The sequence below is a fragment of the Desmodus rotundus genome, chromosome 3 (genome assembly GCF_022682495.2).
Source record: "Desmodus rotundus isolate HL8 chromosome 3, HLdesRot8A.1, whole genome shotgun sequence".
In the NCBI taxonomy this organism is placed as follows: Eukaryota; Metazoa; Chordata; class Mammalia; order Chiroptera; family Phyllostomidae; genus Desmodus; species Desmodus rotundus.
In genome coordinates, this window is record NC_071389.1 from 186,139,261 (window position 1) to 186,158,499 (window position 19,239).

The 19,239-nt window shown below is 41.6% G+C and overlaps 1 protein-coding gene across 2 annotated transcripts in view; it reads left to right on the plus strand.

Annotated features, from left to right (window-relative positions):
* The window catches only part of ANO4 (anoctamin 4), a 321,384-nt gene that overhangs the window by 287,098 nt on the left and 15,047 nt on the right, over positions 1-19,239 (plus strand). For both annotated transcript variants that reach the window (XM_045186936.3, XM_053921960.2), the window contains 7 exons: positions 4,172-4,208; positions 6,256-6,367; positions 7,334-7,391; positions 7,531-7,628; positions 9,399-9,541; positions 13,994-14,146; positions 15,115-15,262. In XM_045186936.3, the coding sequence (XP_045042871.1) occupies positions 4,172-4,208; positions 6,256-6,367; positions 7,334-7,391; positions 7,531-7,628; positions 9,399-9,541; positions 13,994-14,146; positions 15,115-15,262 (749 nt within the window). The remainder of the gene's footprint in view (positions 1-4,171; positions 4,209-6,255; positions 6,368-7,333; positions 7,392-7,530; positions 7,629-9,398; positions 9,542-13,993; positions 14,147-15,114; positions 15,263-19,239) is intronic.

A 19,239-nucleotide genomic window follows, 5' to 3' on the forward strand; every position in this document is an offset into this window, starting at 1 on the left:
ATCAACACAGTTTTATCTATTCAGGCTGTCATTTCTACCTCTTTAAACAATCTTAAATTCTATAAGCAATGAAGTCTGAGTGATTTCTAAGTGCATTCAACCTACTGTAATGAAGAATTTTATTTATTACCCTTTGGTGTAATCACTGAGCTAATGAAATATAGGTAATTTATTATTATTCAAATACACAGGAATTTATTATTTTAGAAAAAATTTCAAAATCCCAAAGTTACAAAAATGAGAAATGAGCAGATGCTGATCATTTTGACATGATGACTGGGTAACTCACTGCTAGTCAGGTGGAGATTGAAAGTGGATGCCTGGCAGCCCCCTGCATGGCTCTGGGGGTCTCAAAGGGGATGGCGGAATGCACATTGGGAAGGCGAGTGATTCACAGGGACATTAACCAAACAGCCAGAGCAGCGAAAGATTCTGCAGCCAGGTAGGACGCACTCAATTAAAGCTTACTGTATTTTTATCATCTCTTTTCTGTAATGTCTGATTAAAACGTAATTTATACACCTTAAGAAACACATTTCTGTCTACATGCAGTGAGTCTATAAATACACATTTGCTCATTTGTTTTGAGCAGGTGCCAATGCTGTCAGAGTAACACTTCACTTACCTGGAAATCGCTTATCCAGCAGGCTGTCCTTCACGAGACACAGTCAAGAAAAAGGGAGCTTATGGAGTCAAAAATTTGTATCATTATGGACATTACAAAGCACCTAGTATGTGCTGGGTGCTAGACTAGTAGGCATTTTATGTTTTATCTAACAAAGGGTGTCAGAGTCACCAAAATGGATAATGCAGGGCCCACACACTAAAGCTAACATTTATTATTCCTGTGATTGCCCTTTGAGTATATTTTTATTTATTTCAGATACAGTGTGAATATTTGTGTCCCGATCTCTCAGCCACAATCAAACTAGAGTAACAGAGAGTTACCAAGGCAAGAACATTGACGAGGACAGGAAATGACAAGCCATAGCAAGGGAAAGGAAGGAAAATAACAAGTGTATGTAGGACCTCTCGAAGCAGTGTCATCCAGGGTCCTCTTGGGCGGGAACCCGTTGCCTCACCCCCCGCCCATCTCCGATGACATCTGCATCCCAGCTCCACGTTCACAGTCCTGCCTTAGGCCCTGAGACTTCACAGGTTCCATTATGAAGGCAACCAAGTGTGTAACACAGTTTGAGAGATTTTCATCAGAGTGTTTTTAAAAAACTAAGTCCTTAAAAGAAGCAAATTTTGCATAAAGGACAAATGACAGACTAATGACTATAATGTACTTTGACCAGTTCAGAACTAAACTACTGACTTCTGAAATTAAGATATTTTCATGGCCCAATATTAGAGATTTTTATAGCTATATAAATTGCTTTCAACTACGTAAAATTTTGTCCATTCTGGTTTGAAGAAAAAAATCATTCATCATTAATACTTTTTCATTAATTAATTGAATATAAAAACCTTAAGAGCTAAATGCTTTTTTTAACTTATGTTAATTAAAGCCTATAATTTTTAAATAATATAAGTGTTATAGATCGCATACCTGTTTTTGACATTTTGCTGGAGTTGTCCAATCATAACTGAAGGAGCAGACCTATAAAGAATGCCTATTTTTATTGTTTAAATTTTTAAAAAGATTTTTTTATTTATTATTTGTTTTTAGACACAGGGGAAGGGAGGGAGAAAGTGAGAGAAACATCAATGTCTGGTTGCCTCTCATGTGCCCCCTACTGGGGACCTGGCCCGCAACTCAGGCATGTGCCCTGACTGGAAATTGAACCAGCGACCCTTTGGTTTGCAGGCCAGTGCTCCATCCACTGAGCCACACCAGCCAGGACCAAGAATGCCTACCTTTTAGATTTGATGATATGCATTTACTCTTACTTAGTGTGTACTTTAAAAATAAAATTCATATTATTTTACAGAAATACTCTGGATCTAACAAAATATTATGTTCCTTAATAACTAGTTAAGGGGCACTCACCAGTTTTCAGTTTCTTTTTTTAAAAAATACAAACTTCAAAAATGGAGTGAATAGGCTGGATTTTCTTGATGTTTCAATTCCATTCAGCTTCATTAGTAATTAAAGACTATCGCAGTACGGTGGTTGCAAACAAAGGATGCCAACAGAGGCTGTATCCCAGGAGGAGCCTAAAATGTATTACCACTCTTTTCATTCAGCCATACCCACGTGAAGCAGATAGTTCATTCTACTGTAAGCAGTGAGAACCACAATGCCTTGCTCCACAAAGAAGTAAACCAGAAAATATGGCTTGCGTCAGAATAAGCCCACATATATTGATCAAGTGGACAAGATCAAATTAGAAGTACTCACAGCTTCTTTGGAAACATACTTAAGATCAGAAAGCTTTCCATCAGTTACAGATTTTAACACTCACAAAGTGTGGCGCTCAGTTTTGACACCTAGCGTTTCCACTGCGCTTACCGGAGCGAATCATCCCTGGGTTCTACCTCCGCTGCCTAAGAGAAGTCAGACCTGTTCCAGAAACCACTCGGCTGAAGACGCATTGTCGACCATCAGTCTCCCTGTTGATGTGCCCTTGCCGCTGCATCCCACCCAAAGCCTCGCTGTCCATCTCTTTGTATCTTCCTTGTATCTGTCAAGGGTTCATAGGTCCCCACTTCGTTCCCATACAGTTATTTTTCAAAAGTTTAATTTTTACTGTATTTCACATCTTGTGCTATTTTGTTTTTAAATTTCATTCTTTCAATGTCCAAATCAAAATAACGTTGGCCTGTCACCAGCCCCCAAGACCTTTGGGACGAGTGTGTAAAGTGAGACACTTTGGCAAATGTAGGCCAGCATGAAGGATATGAAAGCTAAACTGGGTCATCAATAACTGTATTTTGGGGAAAGTTTGTGTCACCAGTCCACCCTAATTTTCCTTGATAATTAAATAACTTTAAGGATACAGTATACTTGGAATAGTAAAATATATTTGATTAAAACATCTGTCTTAATTTATTGTTTACCAGTATTTTATTTTTCAGATAAAATTGAAATATATGACAGATCTATACCACAGGATTTCTTATGGAAAATTACATCAATCTCTTTGAACACTGGACTCCAAGAATCTGAGATTTCTAATAGTAAAATTTGATATGATGGTCATATTAATTATATGTCACCATAGCAAACCATAGTCATTGCGGAAAGTTTAGAGTCATATACTCTGCACATTTTACCTGTTTCTGTAGTTATCAGAAGTCTTGGATAAAGAATTCAAAAGTTAGGAAGTGCCTTAAGATCAAGGAGTCCAATACCCATTGTCACCCACATACGAGGGAGACGACGAGCTGAAGCAGAGGGAGACAGTGTGCCCAAGCCCCGCAGCCCGCTGGCTGGTAGAGTTACAGTTACAGCCAGGGGATTTGAACCAGGGCACTTTCACTACCGTAGTCTAGACGTGATCTTAATGTTCATGTTGTTCAAATCCATTTGACTAGTTTTTTCTTCATTTTCATTTATCATCTTTCATTTTAGAGAAAGCACTTGTTCTTTGTCTCAATTTATATCCTCTCTGAGGAATCACCTGGAACTGCCTTTGGCCTGACCTGAGCCTCCTACACTTGCATCCACTTATACACACCACCCCCCTTCCCTCCCCTCCCCTCTGTGGACCCTCCCTTTCCCTGATAGCTCGGTGAGATAAGCATGCATTCAGTGCACTAACAGAAAAGCAGAGGGTCATAAGCATGGGAGTCCCCAGTGATGTGTGATCACTTCAGTATCCATGAATGCCATAATCTAGACGACCCAGCAGCCCATAAACAGTAGGGCTACAAAATCTTACCATCAAAATCAGTCTTTGAGATTTTATCCCGAGGATGCCGAGGCCCAGGTATTGTGACTTGCCCCGCCTCGCTTAGCCAGCTGGTAAGTAGTGGCAGCCAGCCCTGCCAGCACAGAATTACTCACTCCAGAAGGAGGAGGTTTTAAAAGTCGTGAAATGGGACCTCGTAGCTTTCTGCCATGCCCTGAAAGACCACAGTCATTCACATTATTTTTATTGTTTGCTCAATGGATGGGTATGAAATTACTTTCACTTGTGACTTGATTACCTATCTCCTTTATAATTACAGATTTTAGAACATCTACAGTTCATTTGTTAAATGTATGAAATTTGTTTTACAGCTCTATGAGAGAGTTGCACTTTTTCTGACCAATTTAGGTAAGTGAAGCCCTTTTTATTTCGTGGTACAGTATTGTGGTCTGAAAGGTACCTTTTCAAAGATTCGCTTTTGAAACACTGCTGGAAAGAAATATTCCCTTTGTTTTGAGTTGCATACAGCAATTTCTTTGCCCGCAACAGGACATTTTAAATATGCCTAATCATTAGGCGAGTCTTTTCTAGCTAAAGATTTAAAACCTGTCACAAACTTTATCTATCGTGAGCTAAGGTAAAGTAGGTTTTCTTCTCATGCACAAAGAAATAGAGTGTCACAAAAGTTCGTGTGCATAAAGTGCCCAGAATCACTTAGAGAAGTGCTCATTTGCTACTGTCTACATTTTTTATTTATTTAAAAAGGTATCCAGTTTTCGTGGTACATTAAATCACAGCAGAGCTCTTTGCTCGGAAGACGGCAGGACTCCTACCAGGAACGTAGGCAGGCTACCCATCCCTTTCCTTTGTGAAATAGCGTGCACCTGGACAAGTCATCCCTACGGACATTTCTCTCCCTCCGCAGAGCACTAGAACAATCTGGGCGCCAGCTGTGCACTGTACATTGTCCACATTTTCAAGACACAGAAAGCATCCCAATTTTATTAGTCATTTTTATTCTATGCAGTTTGAGGAAATTGCATGCTCCCACACATAACCCGTTTTAGTGCATTCTCCTATGTAGCTTGTCCAGAGGGGAAACAATCGTGTGTTTTTGTTTATAATAATCATTATAACACATGATGCCATCTATTGAGCCCTTCTACATACTAGATCAGAGCTAAGCACTTGGCCTATCTCCTTCAATGCCATTGAGATCTCCCATCACCACCACCCCTCGCCAAAAAGAAAGAGGTTTATGTCCACAGAAGAGGTGGCTGGTAGGCTGTGCCCAAAGCACCATGACCCAGGCTGGCAAAGATGCCAGTGGAGATATAGCCCTGGTCCCCCCGTGGTGGGGACACCTGGGAACCCAGATAGCTAGCTGACAGTCTGGGAGACTTCCTATGTAACCATTAGTTCAGTAGCAGAGTGAAATAAGGCTAAAACCCTTGAAAAATCCTTTTTCTTTTCTTCCCTCCACAGCAGTGTAGCCTTGTTCTGAAACTCACATTTAAACCATTTTAAATCAGATTCTCCTTCTTTCTCCCCTCCTCTGATAGGCTCCTAGGAAGCATTTTTGAGTTGTAATTTTTGGAAAAGGAATGAATGGGTCGAAATGGTAAACAAGCAATTAGAAGCTCAGGGAATGTGGAGATAGAGACAGTGCTATTGCATTAAATGCATTTTCTTTGGCATTGCTGGTGGCGGGGATGCAGCTCCTGGGGATGGATGATGGATGAGTGCATCTGACATGAGATAGCATGTTGGAGGCTTGGTCCCTATTTTCAGTCCTGCCACGGTATTCAAAGAGCATTTGCTTTATGGAAGTCAGAGTGTAAGGAGATAAGAATTGGCAGCTGAGGGAATTATGACAGGTGATGGTATATGGTCAAAGATCTAAAGGTGAGGTCATCTTGGTGTTTGTCCATGAGAATAAAATGCGGTGGCAGAGGATGACAGGTAAGGAAGTCAAATACCTCAGCATTCTGAGATGGGAGTCTGACTCCCTCTCACCCGGTAGAATCTGGTCTTTCATCAACAATAGAAGTCGAGACCAAGGAATTATTAGGAGCTGGGAGGGGACCTGACCCCACACAGGCCTTACTCACAGGCCAAAACGAAGAGCAAAGGGAAAGCCAAGACGGGCCACGAGGCTCCTTCAGCCCGGCTATCGCTGTTCCGGGATCTCTGTGCATCCTGGAACAGTAGAATAAACTGTATACTCTACTCCCTCAAACAAGTCAGTAGCTGCTTCCCACCAAACCCTTACTGGAGCTGGTCTGCAAGCTTGAGGATCCCATGGGTGGCCCACTTTGCCTTAGGCCATCACTGCGTCCCCTGCAGCCCCCTTAGCCTGCCCGTGCTCCCGCCCTGTGTGTATGGGGAGAGGACAGAGGGGGATGCATGGGCATCAGAGGCAGCCTTTCAGACTCTGCTTCCTTTTCATCCACAGAACAGCCTCGCACAGAGTCGGAGTGGGAGAACAGCTTCACCCTGAAAATGTTTCTTTTTCAGTTTGTCAATCTGAACAGCTCCACGTTTTACATCGCCTTCTTCCTCGGAAGGTAAGAACCCAGTCTCTCCACAGTCCTGGGCCAGGGACAGAACGCTCAGAAGTCTCTGACCAGGGGCGACAGAGGAGTCCCTCCTTTGCTGTGATTTATTCAAAGTGTAAAAGTAGGTCAGCCTCCTCCTTTCCCTTTCCATTCCCATCTCAGGAAATGGTTTTCGCTCACAAGTAAGCACCCATGCGCCTTTTCTGGCTAAGGTTATGTGGAGGAAAATTATTTGCACATAGGAAGGATGGACTTAAAACTTGTGGACTCCATCTGCACCTGAATCGGGGCCCTGGATCTCACACCTATAGGAGCAGGTGGCCTGAGGCGCAGGGTGGCATGCAGCATGTCCTAGACCCCTGACTTCACAGAAGAGGGATGGACACTGATGGAAAGGGGCTGACATGGAATGCCAGCCTGGGTAACTTCGGAATCCAGCAGTTACGAGGATTTGGGAAGGATCTGCGTTTATTCCTGTCCCATGAGTTCATCACACCAGAGCAGATTTCTGAGCGGATGAGAACCAGGGTGGGCAGAGGATTGGGTTTTGGTGAGATGAATGCAGCAGCCCTGCCTCAGTAGTAGGTACTTCGGAATGGAATTCTAGTCAAATCATTTGATTTTTTAAAAAAGCAGCATATCGTTATTCAAGAAGATCAGAATGTGTTTCAATCCAACCTGCTGCTTACACGGGCCAGAGCACTGGATATTTGGTAGAAAATGTTCCATCACAGCAAGGAATGAGAACGGGCCTCTGTGTTCAGCAGCCACACAGAAAGGCCAGAAGGGGCACATCCCCCGGAGAATTCCAGAAGCTGCCATCATGCCGGCTCTGGAGAGTTTCATAATTGCCTCAGACCTGACACTTACTGTACCAGTAACTTTTGTTGGAAGATGTGCTAATCCGACTATAATAGTCACTGAAGACTTAGACCTACGGGATGCTAATGGTCTCTTTTTCTGTGTGTGTTGAAGATTTGCAGGACACCCAGGTGCCTACTTGAGGCTGATAAACAGGTGGAGACTAGAAGAGGTGTGTATTCTCCCGTCATTCCTTCTTTCCTAAAGCCCTGCCTTAAACAGCCTTCGGGCAACTTTGTGCGGATTGGAAACCAGACACCCTTTCTTCCTCTGCATTGATTCTTGAATTTCTGTGTTTGCTTACCTCACAGTGCCACCCTAGCGGATGCCTTATTGATCTCTGTATGCAAATGGGTATTATAATGGTGCTAAAGCAGACCTGGAATAACTTCATGGAACTTGGCTACCCGTAAGTACCTTTGTGTCTGTAGTTGAGAGACAGCATTGCTCTTTTCTGGCTTTTCGAGGTGTGGCCAGTAAGATAAGCAATGCAGACTCAGCAGCTAAGCCAGTGCGTGTACCTGGAGCTAAGTGCTTCTGCTCAGGTGTTCAAAGAGACTCGTGAAAATAATAAACATTTGTTCTTTTGGAAGACTTAGTATGAGTCACATGAACAAAAGTGAATTTTTTTTAAAGAGAAGATCGGGCCCCTAAATACTGGATACTTGCACGCAAGCTGCTTTAAATGGTGTGTCTGACCCTTTCAGCTCCGGTACTACGAGTCTCTATAACATGTTAAGCAGATCTCTACTCCCCAGTCCCTGACATAAATCAGGAGCGGCAGTTTTTTAGCTACCTTAAATTTAGACTGTGCAGAAACTTATGGAGCAGAGAAAAGTTTAGGGATGCAGAAAAGAAACCAGAGAATTTGTAAGTCAGTGTATCTTAACCAGGAAAACATTACCACCTGGTGATAATAGTTTGTGTTGATGACGACGGGTAAAATCTTGCATCACCTTTGTAAGGATAACCTTGGAGTCTGCTGAGTTTGCTTGGCTCTGGTCATTTCAGTATTACAGGGACATAAATCAGTGACTCTTCTACTTCTGCTTTCATTCCACACCTACTGATTTCCATGTCAGCTTGGTGGCTCCATAGAGAACTCCAGGTTCCAGGGAGGACCACTCAGCCAGAAAAATGAGCTAGAACTTGCTTCACTTTGAAAAGCCATCTCTTAGCTCCTATCAGAACCACTAGCGGTCATTTTCTCTTGTAGATTGAATTTTACAAAACTTATTCCAAGTGTTTTATGTGTTCTAAAAACATACAACTTTTACAAATGTTTAGAAAAACCATAAAATTAAAACTTTAGAAGGATTTTATTCTACTTAAACGTATAAACCGTAATTTATCAAAATGCTACAGACATCAAGAGAAGTGTATTTTATCTCCTAGACATGTGAACAGAGCACAAAACTGTGAACGTAGGCAGAGTTCGTCTTTGACACCCATCCCTTCGTTCCCTTTATTTCACACTTGCTTTTGTTTTGATTTTTGGCATGTCTGCCCCAGGAAACCCTCAACCTTTACCTTGTCCCCTGCAGCACACCGTCCTACTCCCCCCATTGCCTCAAGCCTGTTCCAAGTCCTAAGACGCACTCCCAAGCACTGCTAAGGGTCCGCGTGCTGACCTCCCTAGGGTGAGAAGCAGTTTGTTGGGAGTCAGAGCCCCTGTCGAGCTCGAGCCCAGAGCAAGGAAGTCCAGCTGCGGAACTGCAAGCTCTGTGTGCCCAAGGCGGAGGTGTTTTGTGGGTTTGCAGAGTGTCTAGGCCCCGAGTCAGAAGACGCCGGTCAGCACCCATGCGGGGAGACCGGTCAAGGCTCCTAGATGAAGCCAGCTAGGCCAAATCTTCTTCTCCTCAGATATCTGGGTGCCGATTCTGTCCTGGGGAGGGGGTTGGTTATGGAAGTTCTCAGTCCTTCATTGAATCTCCACAGGCAACACTGAGCGTGAGAGTTTCATGAATGATGAAACTAAGTTCATCAGTCATTCTGTTTACTCACATGAACCGCAGCCTCTGTTGCTGTTTTCTCCCTAATCCCAGGCTTTATTTCCTTGGCAGGCTGTCCTCAGTTTTTTTAAACTGTGAGTCTCTCTTTAAATGTTCCTACTTCTTAAGGACTAAAGTCTTACAAGCAGTTACATTTTTTTTTTTAAGAAACTGCTCTCACTGTGCAGGTTAATTCAGAACTGGTGGACTAGAAGAAAAGTGCGACAAGAGCACGGGCCTGAAAGGAAAATAAGGTTCCCACAGTGGGAAAAGGACTACAACCTTCAGCCGATGAATGCCTACGGACTCTTTGATGAATACTTAGAAATGAGTATGGAAATATTCTACTGTATCCTTTTATTCTTTACCCTGTTTAATATAAATGCAAATTCTAGCTGTCTAGCTACATTCAACCAAAAATAGATCAGTTATCATTTAGGGGCCATCGGTGTGGGGGATTCTTGAGCAAAATGCAGAGCAGTGAGGGTCTTGCTTTAAGAAGCCCAATCCATAGGGATGACGCAAAAAGCCTGCAGCCACATCAAACTTGTCAGGATGTCATGTTCTCTCTGTTGTAACAAATCACTGGGGAGCAAAAATGAGTTGGAGAGCTTGATGAACCAAAGAGAAAGGATGTATCACTTGTGGTATAATTGACTCACTCTGCAGACATCTGTTGAGCCATGTTACGTTCAGGCAGACACCATGCTTGGCACTTAGACGTACGAGAAGGAACAAGGCAGAGCCCCAGCTTTCAAAGAGTGCACGGCCTAGTGGGGCAAAGCCAGAGGTATGAAGCGTAAGTGTAATAGTGTCATAAGATGCTGCACTATGAACCAGTACGGGGTAGAGTGGGGACAGTCATTTGCCTTGGAGGGGGTTGGCAGGAAGCTTTAGACTGCTTAAGCTATGCTACTCTTTTATTTAAGAGACCAGATTTCTGGGTGATCACACCCAGGCTATTTCTTGTAGCATGTATGTACGAGCATGGGGTCTGCAAACAGATTACCTGGGTTCAAGTCTCAGCCCTCTCCCTTATTAACTATGAAACCTTGGGCAATTACTTAATCTCTCTCTGTCTTAATTTCGTCATTTCTAAACTGGGGATACTAATAAGAGTACTTTGTAGGGTCTTTGTGTGGGTTACAAGGGTTAATGCATGGAAAGGGCTTAAGACAATGCCTGGCTCAAAATGTGCTCTCTTTACGCATTACTTATATCATTATTTATTTTCCTAATTTTATCTCCCAGGGGAGAAAAGCTAATGAAATCCCTTCGCGTAATGATTGAGTGTGTATGGGGTCTCTTTCTTTTTCTAAGTTATGGTTAAGCTTTGTAACATTGGGGTGGAAGTTAAGGGTGGGGATGGACCAGATGCATCACTTCTGAAAGAAGTGGTTCTTTCTGGGGAATCTGAAAATTAAAGGAGTAGTAGAATTGATGCCTAATATCTCTTAGATTGCTTATGTCCAGAGTATCCACTGATATTTTCAGAGTTTCAATTATAAAATGGCAGAGCAATATAACTTGGAAGAGAAGTCAATTTGGGCATTAATAATAAAGCTTAATAAAGAGAATTCATTAAGAGAAATAACCACTTTGATGTCTCTTAATGGACTCTTCTCCCGTAAAGGAAATGAACAAATAATGTTGGTATATTGAGTGCTTGCAAAGAAGCTTTTATGTGGCTAGAACTGGAGTGCTCCAAATACTGTGGTATCTTTGCAGCAAGAAGCAAGTCTCAGTGAATTCTAACTGCTTATTTACGTTCTTGTTGCTTTGTTGTATTTTCAAAAATTTATTCATTGATCTATAATATTATAGTGGTAAAAGTATATAAATCATGTGCAGATCAGTGAATTTTCACAAAATGTAACCAATCTATGTAGGAGAGGGGTTGACAAACTACTGCCTGTAGGCTGAACGCAGTCCACTGCCTGTTCTTGTGAATGATGTTTTATTGGCTCACAGACACCCCATCTACTTACATGTTGTCTGTAGTTGCTTTTGCACCACAACAGCACAGCTGAGTAGTTTTGACAAAGACTGTATGGCCTGAAAAGCCAGACATATTTACTGTCTGGTTCTTTACAGGAAACGTTTGCCATCCTCTGAGCTAGATCAAGAAATAGAATATTTCTAGGATCGAAGAGGCGCTGTTGTCGCCTCCCTCAGTGATAACACTGTCCCTAACCACTTTCCTGACCTCTAACACCATATACTAATGTGCCTTCTTTTGATCTCTCTCTATATGGAATTGTACATACATATTCTCTGTAGCCGTTTTTATTCAATGTGATGGTTATTAAGAGTCTTTCATGTCATTACAAGTAGTAGGACATCATTATTATTGCTGTATAGTATCCCTAGAATGAATACTTGAAGCAAAATTATGAAAGAGGCACAGTTTGTTTCTGATTACCACTCCCATCTTTCCTTTGGTCATTTTTCTTTTTTTTTGCACTTCCACTCCCAGGTACTCCCAACCTTCTCCTCTGCCCCTCCCAGAACCCCCTAACCTCCCACCAACCAATCTCTCAACCGTCCCATTTCATGAAATGTACTTCTTAGCATGGCTAAAGGTTAATGTGCGAGATAGAAGCATTTTAATAGGAATCAAAGCCTCTGTTGAGTTGGAGTTAAGGAAGGTAAGCTTGCCTGTGGGAGTGCAGGCCTCAGAGTGACAGCGGATGGGTTATTTTGTGCATTTGCAGATTTTCTAGGCACCTGAAAACAGGAACGCACTGTTATCCATCCATTCTACTGGTGGCAGACACCTGTGTGGGCTCTGGCAAATAGTACAGCTGCGCACGTTTTTGTGTATGTGTTTTGGCTAACCTATGTACAGATTTCTGAAGGGAACTTATATAGGAGTGCAGTTACTAGGTCATAGATACGCATCTGTTGACGTTCAGCAGACACTTCCAACACTTTCAAAAGTGACGTGTATCACTTTACACTCCAACTGGCAGTAGAAGAGCTTCAGTGACTGCACACGGACGGAAACCTGTTAGTGTCATCCTTTTTAAAATTGTAGCCATCCTGGTTGACAGGCAGCAGTGTCTCATCATGATTTTAATTTGAAATTTCACGGCAACGAATGATGCTGAGCACCTTTTCTGTGCATATGGTCATTGGGATACCCTCTTTTTCTTAGTGATTTATAGGATTTCTTGACCCAGTCTGGATAGGAGTCCTTTGTCAGACACATACACTGTAAATCAAATATCCTTTCCCACTTGGTGGCTTGACTTCTCTCTCGCTGGTATATTTAAGTGAATACAAGTTTCTACTTTATGCTGCTTGAAAAGGAAATGAAAGCAGAATATTGAAGATATATATTCAATTTCCACGTTTAGTGCATCACTATTCATGGTAGCTGAGATAAGGAAACAACCTAAATGTCCATCGATGGATGAATGGATAAAGTAGTAGTATGTTCCATGGAACACTGCTCAGCCATGCAAAAGGACCTCCTGCCATTGGCAACAACATGGATACTCCCTGAGCACATTGTGCTAAGTGAGATAAGTCAGAGAAGTCAAGTTCTGTACGGTATCACTTACATGCCAGTTTTCCACCATCTTATTTCTCATCCATGATCCGTCCAGGATTCAACATTGCATTTAGATGCTGTAATGTCCTTAGTTTACCCCAGTCTAAAACAGGTCTTCAGTCTTTGTCTTGACATGATCATGATCTGACATGAGGAGATTGCTTGTCCGTAGGTTTGTAGAAGGTCCTTCGATTTGAGGTTGTGTGGTGTATTCTCATGAGGAGGCTGAGGACATGCGTTTTTGGCAAGAGCACCACAGAAACGATTCTGTCTCCTCCTCAGCATATCATATTGGGGTGCATGATGTCAGCGTGTCTTGTGACTGGTGATACTAACTTTGATCACGTGGTTGAAGTGATGTCTACCAGGTTTCTTCATTGTGAAGATACCAACTTAAATTCCTTTGTAATGAATAAGTATCATGTGGGGAAATGCTCTAATACTATATACAAATACACTTCTCTGCTAATTTTAACATTCTGCAATGGTTTTTGCCTTCAACAATCATTACCATGATATTTGATTAATGGTGGTTTTCTATTCTCATTATCCCTTCTGCTTTTATTAATTAGAATTCTACCATAAGATAGGATTGATGGTGGGAGGTGGGGTGGGTGGACTGGGGTGGGAGAAAGTGGTGGCGGGAGAATGGAGACAACTGTACTTGAACAACAATTAAAAAAAAGTTTTCTACTATAATGGGGAAGAAAGGCCATATTCAATTCTTTATTTAGATCAGTATGTATTTGTATCAGTATGAATGTAGATACTTAGTCTTTAGGTTTTAATCCAATACCATCACTTTGTTGCACAGATTGTTCCAGCTTTGGTCATTAGGCACTCCTTCAAGTTCATCCTGTGACCTAATTGATGTATTCCATCCTTTGTCAAGTACTTCCTAACTTTCTGACATCACAAGATATCCCAGGCTCATGTCACATTTCCCCTGCCTACCTCTGGAATGAAACATTTTTCCAAGAATCCCTGGTCCCTTTATGAGAAAATGGTATTTAGAAACCAAGATCTGGACCCTGGGTATGACTGTGGCTTCTAGGATGCCCCTGCTCCAGGGCCAGGAGTGCCTTTTCTTCCAGTGCCTGCCCATCTTTCTGTTCCCTGTGCTTCCGTGTTAGGGAAAATGGGGCTAAAACAGTGAGACATTCACGTCGTTATCCATTTGAAAATAGTCATGGAACACCAATGTACTTTTTTCTCTTTTGCCTTTAGTTCTTCAGTTTGGATTCACAACTATCTTTGTGGCAGCTTTTCCCCTAGCACCACTTCTGGCCTTACTGAATAACATAATCGAAATTCGACTTGATGCTTACAAATTCGTCACACAATGGAGGCGACCTTTAGCTTCAAGGGCCAAAGACATAGGTAAGTTGGATTGGGGTATGTGTTTTAAAAGATATTAACCATCTGGTAGATAAAATAAAAACAGCCACCAACTTTAGATTTTTACCTATGGTTTCCATGTGAGACGACTCAACCAACTCTTACAAAAGAATAATCATATTAGCTTTAAATTATTTCAGATAAGTAAAATTGCCTAGTTGGAGATTTATAATTTCCAGTGCTAGAGAAGGTGTACTTAAATAGATTCTCAATTTAGTTATTTCTATCTTAAGACTTTGGAATCTAAAATTTTGATTATCCCTTATTTACTTGTAGATATTTCATAGTTTAACTTTGTTTTGCTCTTTCCTAAATGTTTTCCTGAGTCACATGAAACGTGATCCAGTTTTTCTAAAGGTAGAAATGGCCTTTGGTCTTTGACTAGAGATGCTGAGTTGAATCAGGTGCAGCCTCTTGAGAGCTGCCTGAGATCAGAGGCTGTATTTTATTCATTTCTGAATCCAGTGCTTCCTGCAGGGCAGGCACATGCTCAGCCAGTGTGTGGGGAAGAGGGTTCATTGTGGATGTACTGGGCTGTATATGAAATAAGCACCCACAGCAAGCACCTACCCTGGGTCAGTGAATCAGGAACTGGGCCCACAGACATGAACCAGAGGAGCTTCCGCTCTGCCCCCAAGGAACTGGTAGCAGCGTGACATTGCGTGTGCCAGTCTTACTGAGCAGGTTTTGGTGCCTTTTTGTTGGCCAGAATTCCTACTTATGTCTGATCTTGATTGAGTTTTTAAGTTATGAGCGTTGGCTCTTTCACACATGCTCCTTCAATGCCAAGGTGTTTGCAGGTACAAATTACTCCTGTTTGCAAGTGCCAATGCCTGGGAAGATGAAAGGACTCTTGGAAAGAACTCTTGAAAATTAGTTACCCCAGTTAATGTCATACTTATTACCTCTGCTGTGTGTCTGGAATTAATACAACACTTCTCTTTGAATAGGAATTTGGTATGGAATTCTTGAAGGCATTGGAATTCTCTCTGTTATTACAAATGCATTTGTCATAGCGATAACATCCGACTTTATCCCTCGCTTGGTGTACGCTTATAAGTATGGACCTTGTGCAGGCCAAGGAGAAGCTGGGCAAAAGTAAGTTTGCTGTAAGACCATCATGGAATCTTCATTGCCTGGCCATTGTGTGGTGTTAGACCCTCAGACAGGAGCCTCTGCGTCAGAGTGCATGGGACACAAACCAGGACAGGAAGGCCAGCGGCGGGGAGGTGAAATTAGGATGTAACACTTTCAGCCAAAGTGAACACATCCTGACCTACTGAAGGGATGGGAGTCAGACAAGTTTTAAATGAAATCCAATGAGAGGGCAACAGTTAATCATTTTCCCCATCCCCTAACCATTATAAATTTGGAAACGGGCAGTGTGGTCACGTGTGTGGCCGAACAGCAGTACATGGTGTCCTGTACAGTTATGCCATTTTTATGAGTTGGTAAAAGGGGAGTTACAATCCATTCTCCCTGTGTCTTTCTATGTAGACTCTGCCAGTTCTACATGGGAAATATGTAACCATGTGCTGAGCACCCACGAGGGACTCAACAGATGTTTGTAAAATAAGCAACTGAATGACTATTTCCTAGCTGTTGACCTGAGCAGTGTCTATATTACCGCAGGCAAATTGGGTGAGCTCCCTGGGAGCTGAATTCTGTGGCATCACCTCAATGATTCCCAAAGCCAGGCCTCTGTATTTTCAGTCAGATAAAGCCTTGGCAAAATTATAACATGTCCCACAGTTTTCATTGCTATGCCCTTGGAAAAAAGACAAGGGATCTTAACTGTCACAGAAGAGAAGTCCCTATCTGGGTAATGTCAAAATAATCTAACAGAGTCTATGGCATTTACTATGTCTACTGGTCTGAGTGGGGTGGGTTTTGGGACCACAGGGTCTTTTCAGCCCAGAAATCATCCCACATGGGCTGCTACCAACTCACAGAAGCAGCCCTGCCTTCTGGTCCAGCAGTCTGAGCCAAATCGAGTCATTCTCTATAGCCATTGTAGTTCAAGTAGCCCCAAGGAGTCAAATGCCACTGAATCAAAACAACTGAATTAATGTACACAAGGCCTAGGTCCAAGTTCATTAACCCTATGTAAACGTTCTAGGGCATAGATGATCAAATGCAATAAGGCTCGAAGCCCAGCTATTTGAAGAGGGTTTTATAAAGTTCTTTACAACAATAACCACCCGGCCATTAAACACTAATTATCTAGCAGCTTTCAGTGAGCATACCATCCCACTTTATGAGAGATTTAAAGACTTATGTTGTACTCTCCACGCATTTCTTTCCAATTTTAACTGTTGACAACATTCTCTGCTTGACTTAGCCTTGAAAAACTTACCTTTGTTCAAACCATTTTCGCATATGTTTTGCATTTGATTCTCAAGACTGACCTGGGTCATGTGTTACTACCCTTCCTTTGAGGAGCAGAGATTAAGAGAAGTGAATCCAGAATCACAAGGCAGTGTGAGTGTGGGAGCCCACATGAATATACTGAGCCTAAACTCCTGTTCTCGTGGAGAGAACTCAACGTGGTTCTCTCCGTCCTGAACCACACGGCCCCCGGGGCACTTGCCAATAAGCGCTTCGGAAGCTCATCTAACATATTCCCTGAGGGTTAAATCCCAATGGTTATTGCAGTTCCTTCCCTACTCCAATATGGTGAAACCTGTTTGGGGGAGAACCAAAAAGTAAAGTGGAAATATTATGCACAGCTAGTAGTAAATCAAAACTTGAGAATTCTAACAGCCTATTACATTTCAGACAGTGTCCATGGTGCTTAAAAAATTTATCTGATAGCCTTCGTATTTCGGCTTTAGTGGGCTCTCCAGGCTTTTGTGATGACCTTTCTCTTTGACTTAAGAGTCTTCTGCCACTTTTAATATTTATAGATCTCCTTTTACCTTCTCATTCTAAAGGAGTTCATCACCACAAAATCAGTATCACAAGAAATGTTAAGGGGATCTCTTTAGGAATAAAAGATCCAAAATATGAATGAGAATATATAGGAAAGAAGAACACGTTCACTGACAGAAACAGACATGAAGAGGATGAGTACAGTAGTGATTTTAGAATGTGTTTGAACTTAAGTGACCTTCAACTTACAACCGCTGTAAACACAGTTTGGTGTATATTAGACATGTGGTAAATACAAACCAGAAATCTCAAAGAGATAAACAAGAAATATAGAAAGGAATCCAAACACAACACCATAGAAAGTCATTAATGGGAGCAAGAGAATAATAAAGGCACAGAGAAGAAGTAGAAAAACAATAAAACTGCAATAACTATATACCTCTCAATAATTGCTTTAAATCTAAATGGACTAAAATGCTCCAATCAAAAGACAAAGGGCAGCTGGATGGCTTTAAAAAATGAGACCTGTACATACGCTGCCTATAAGAGACCCACTTCAAATTGAAAGACACATACAGATGGTAAATAGATGGAAAAGGAACTTCCTTCAAATGGAAACAAACAAAAAAAGCTAGAGTAGCAACATGTGTATCAGACAAAAATAGACTTTAAAACAAAGGCTGTAACAAGAAACAAAGGACATTTCATAACCATAAAGGGCTCAGTCCAACAAGAGGATGTAATCCTCTAAACATTTATGTACCCAACGTAGGAGCACCTGAGTATATAAAGCAAACACTGACAGACATAAAGGGAGAGACTGACAGTAATACAACAATAGTAGGGGTTTGAACTCCCATGGACATCAGTGGACAGATTATCCAGACAGAAAACAAAGAAGAAAACAGTCATTTTAAGTGATAAATTGGCCAGATGGACTTAATTGATCTTTTTGGATATTTCACCCAAAAGCAGCAGAATATACAATTTTAAGTACACATGGAACATTTCCCATAGAGACCACATATTGGGCCACAAAACAAGCCCCAATAAACTTAATACTGAAATCATGATCTTCACCAATCACAGTAGTGGGAAACTATATATCAATTATAAGAAGAAAACTGAAACACACAAACACATGGAGGCCAAATAACATGCTACTAAACGATGAATGGGTTGACAGTGAGATCAACAAAGAACTCAAAACTAAATCAAGGTAAATGGAAAACAACAACCCCAAATCTATGGCACACAGCCAAACAAGTTTTAAGATAGAAATTCATAGCATACAGGCCCACCTCAGGAAACAAGAGCACTATTGAATAAAAATCTAATCGTATACCTAAAGGAACCAGAAAAAAAGAACAAAGCCCCAAGTGATGAGATGGGAGGAGGCAATAAAGATCAGAGCAGAAATAATTGAAATAGAGTCTAAAAGAGCAACAGAAAAGATCGATGAAAAAAAGAGCTGGTTCTTTGAAGAGATAAGCAAAGTCGATAAACCTTTAGCCAGACTCATCTAGGAAAAAAAGAGAGAAAGGACCCAAATGAAATCAAACATAAAAGAGAAGCAACAGCACATGGGACCGGTGTGCTCTCACAACTGTGTTCATGTCATCATTTTGGTTTAGTGGCTGCAGCTGGGGATGATCCCACAGGTAATGTTAATAAAGAGCGTGAAGACCATGCCTTACTCAGTCCACCAATAATTACTGATGACCTCCTGCCAGGTACAAAAAAATAAATAAAATCAATTAGTAATAGCCACTCACATTTATTAAGATCTTGCTGTAAACTAAGCACTATGTCACTTACTTTGTATATATCATTTCATTTGGTCCCCACAACGACCCTATGAGGTGGGGACTTTTGTCACTTAAAGAAGTTCCACAATATTCCAAGATTACATGTCTAAAAAGTATCAGAGCTACAGTTTGACCCCAAAACACAAGTATTTAGTATTATACTGACCCCAGGTAAAGAATGAAAGCCATGTCCTCAAGAGCCTTATCATCCCTGGCAGTCTAGGCAATAGTTTTAATTCCTGGTCCATTTTGAAGACCTTGATAGAATCTCTGGTACTTTAGTTTTCCTCTAGTCAAATCAATTAAATCAACATTACTGGATGCCTACACTGCACGAGACTGTCCTAGCTCCAAGAACACAAAAATATCCAGGACACCTGGTTTTGCATCAGAAAA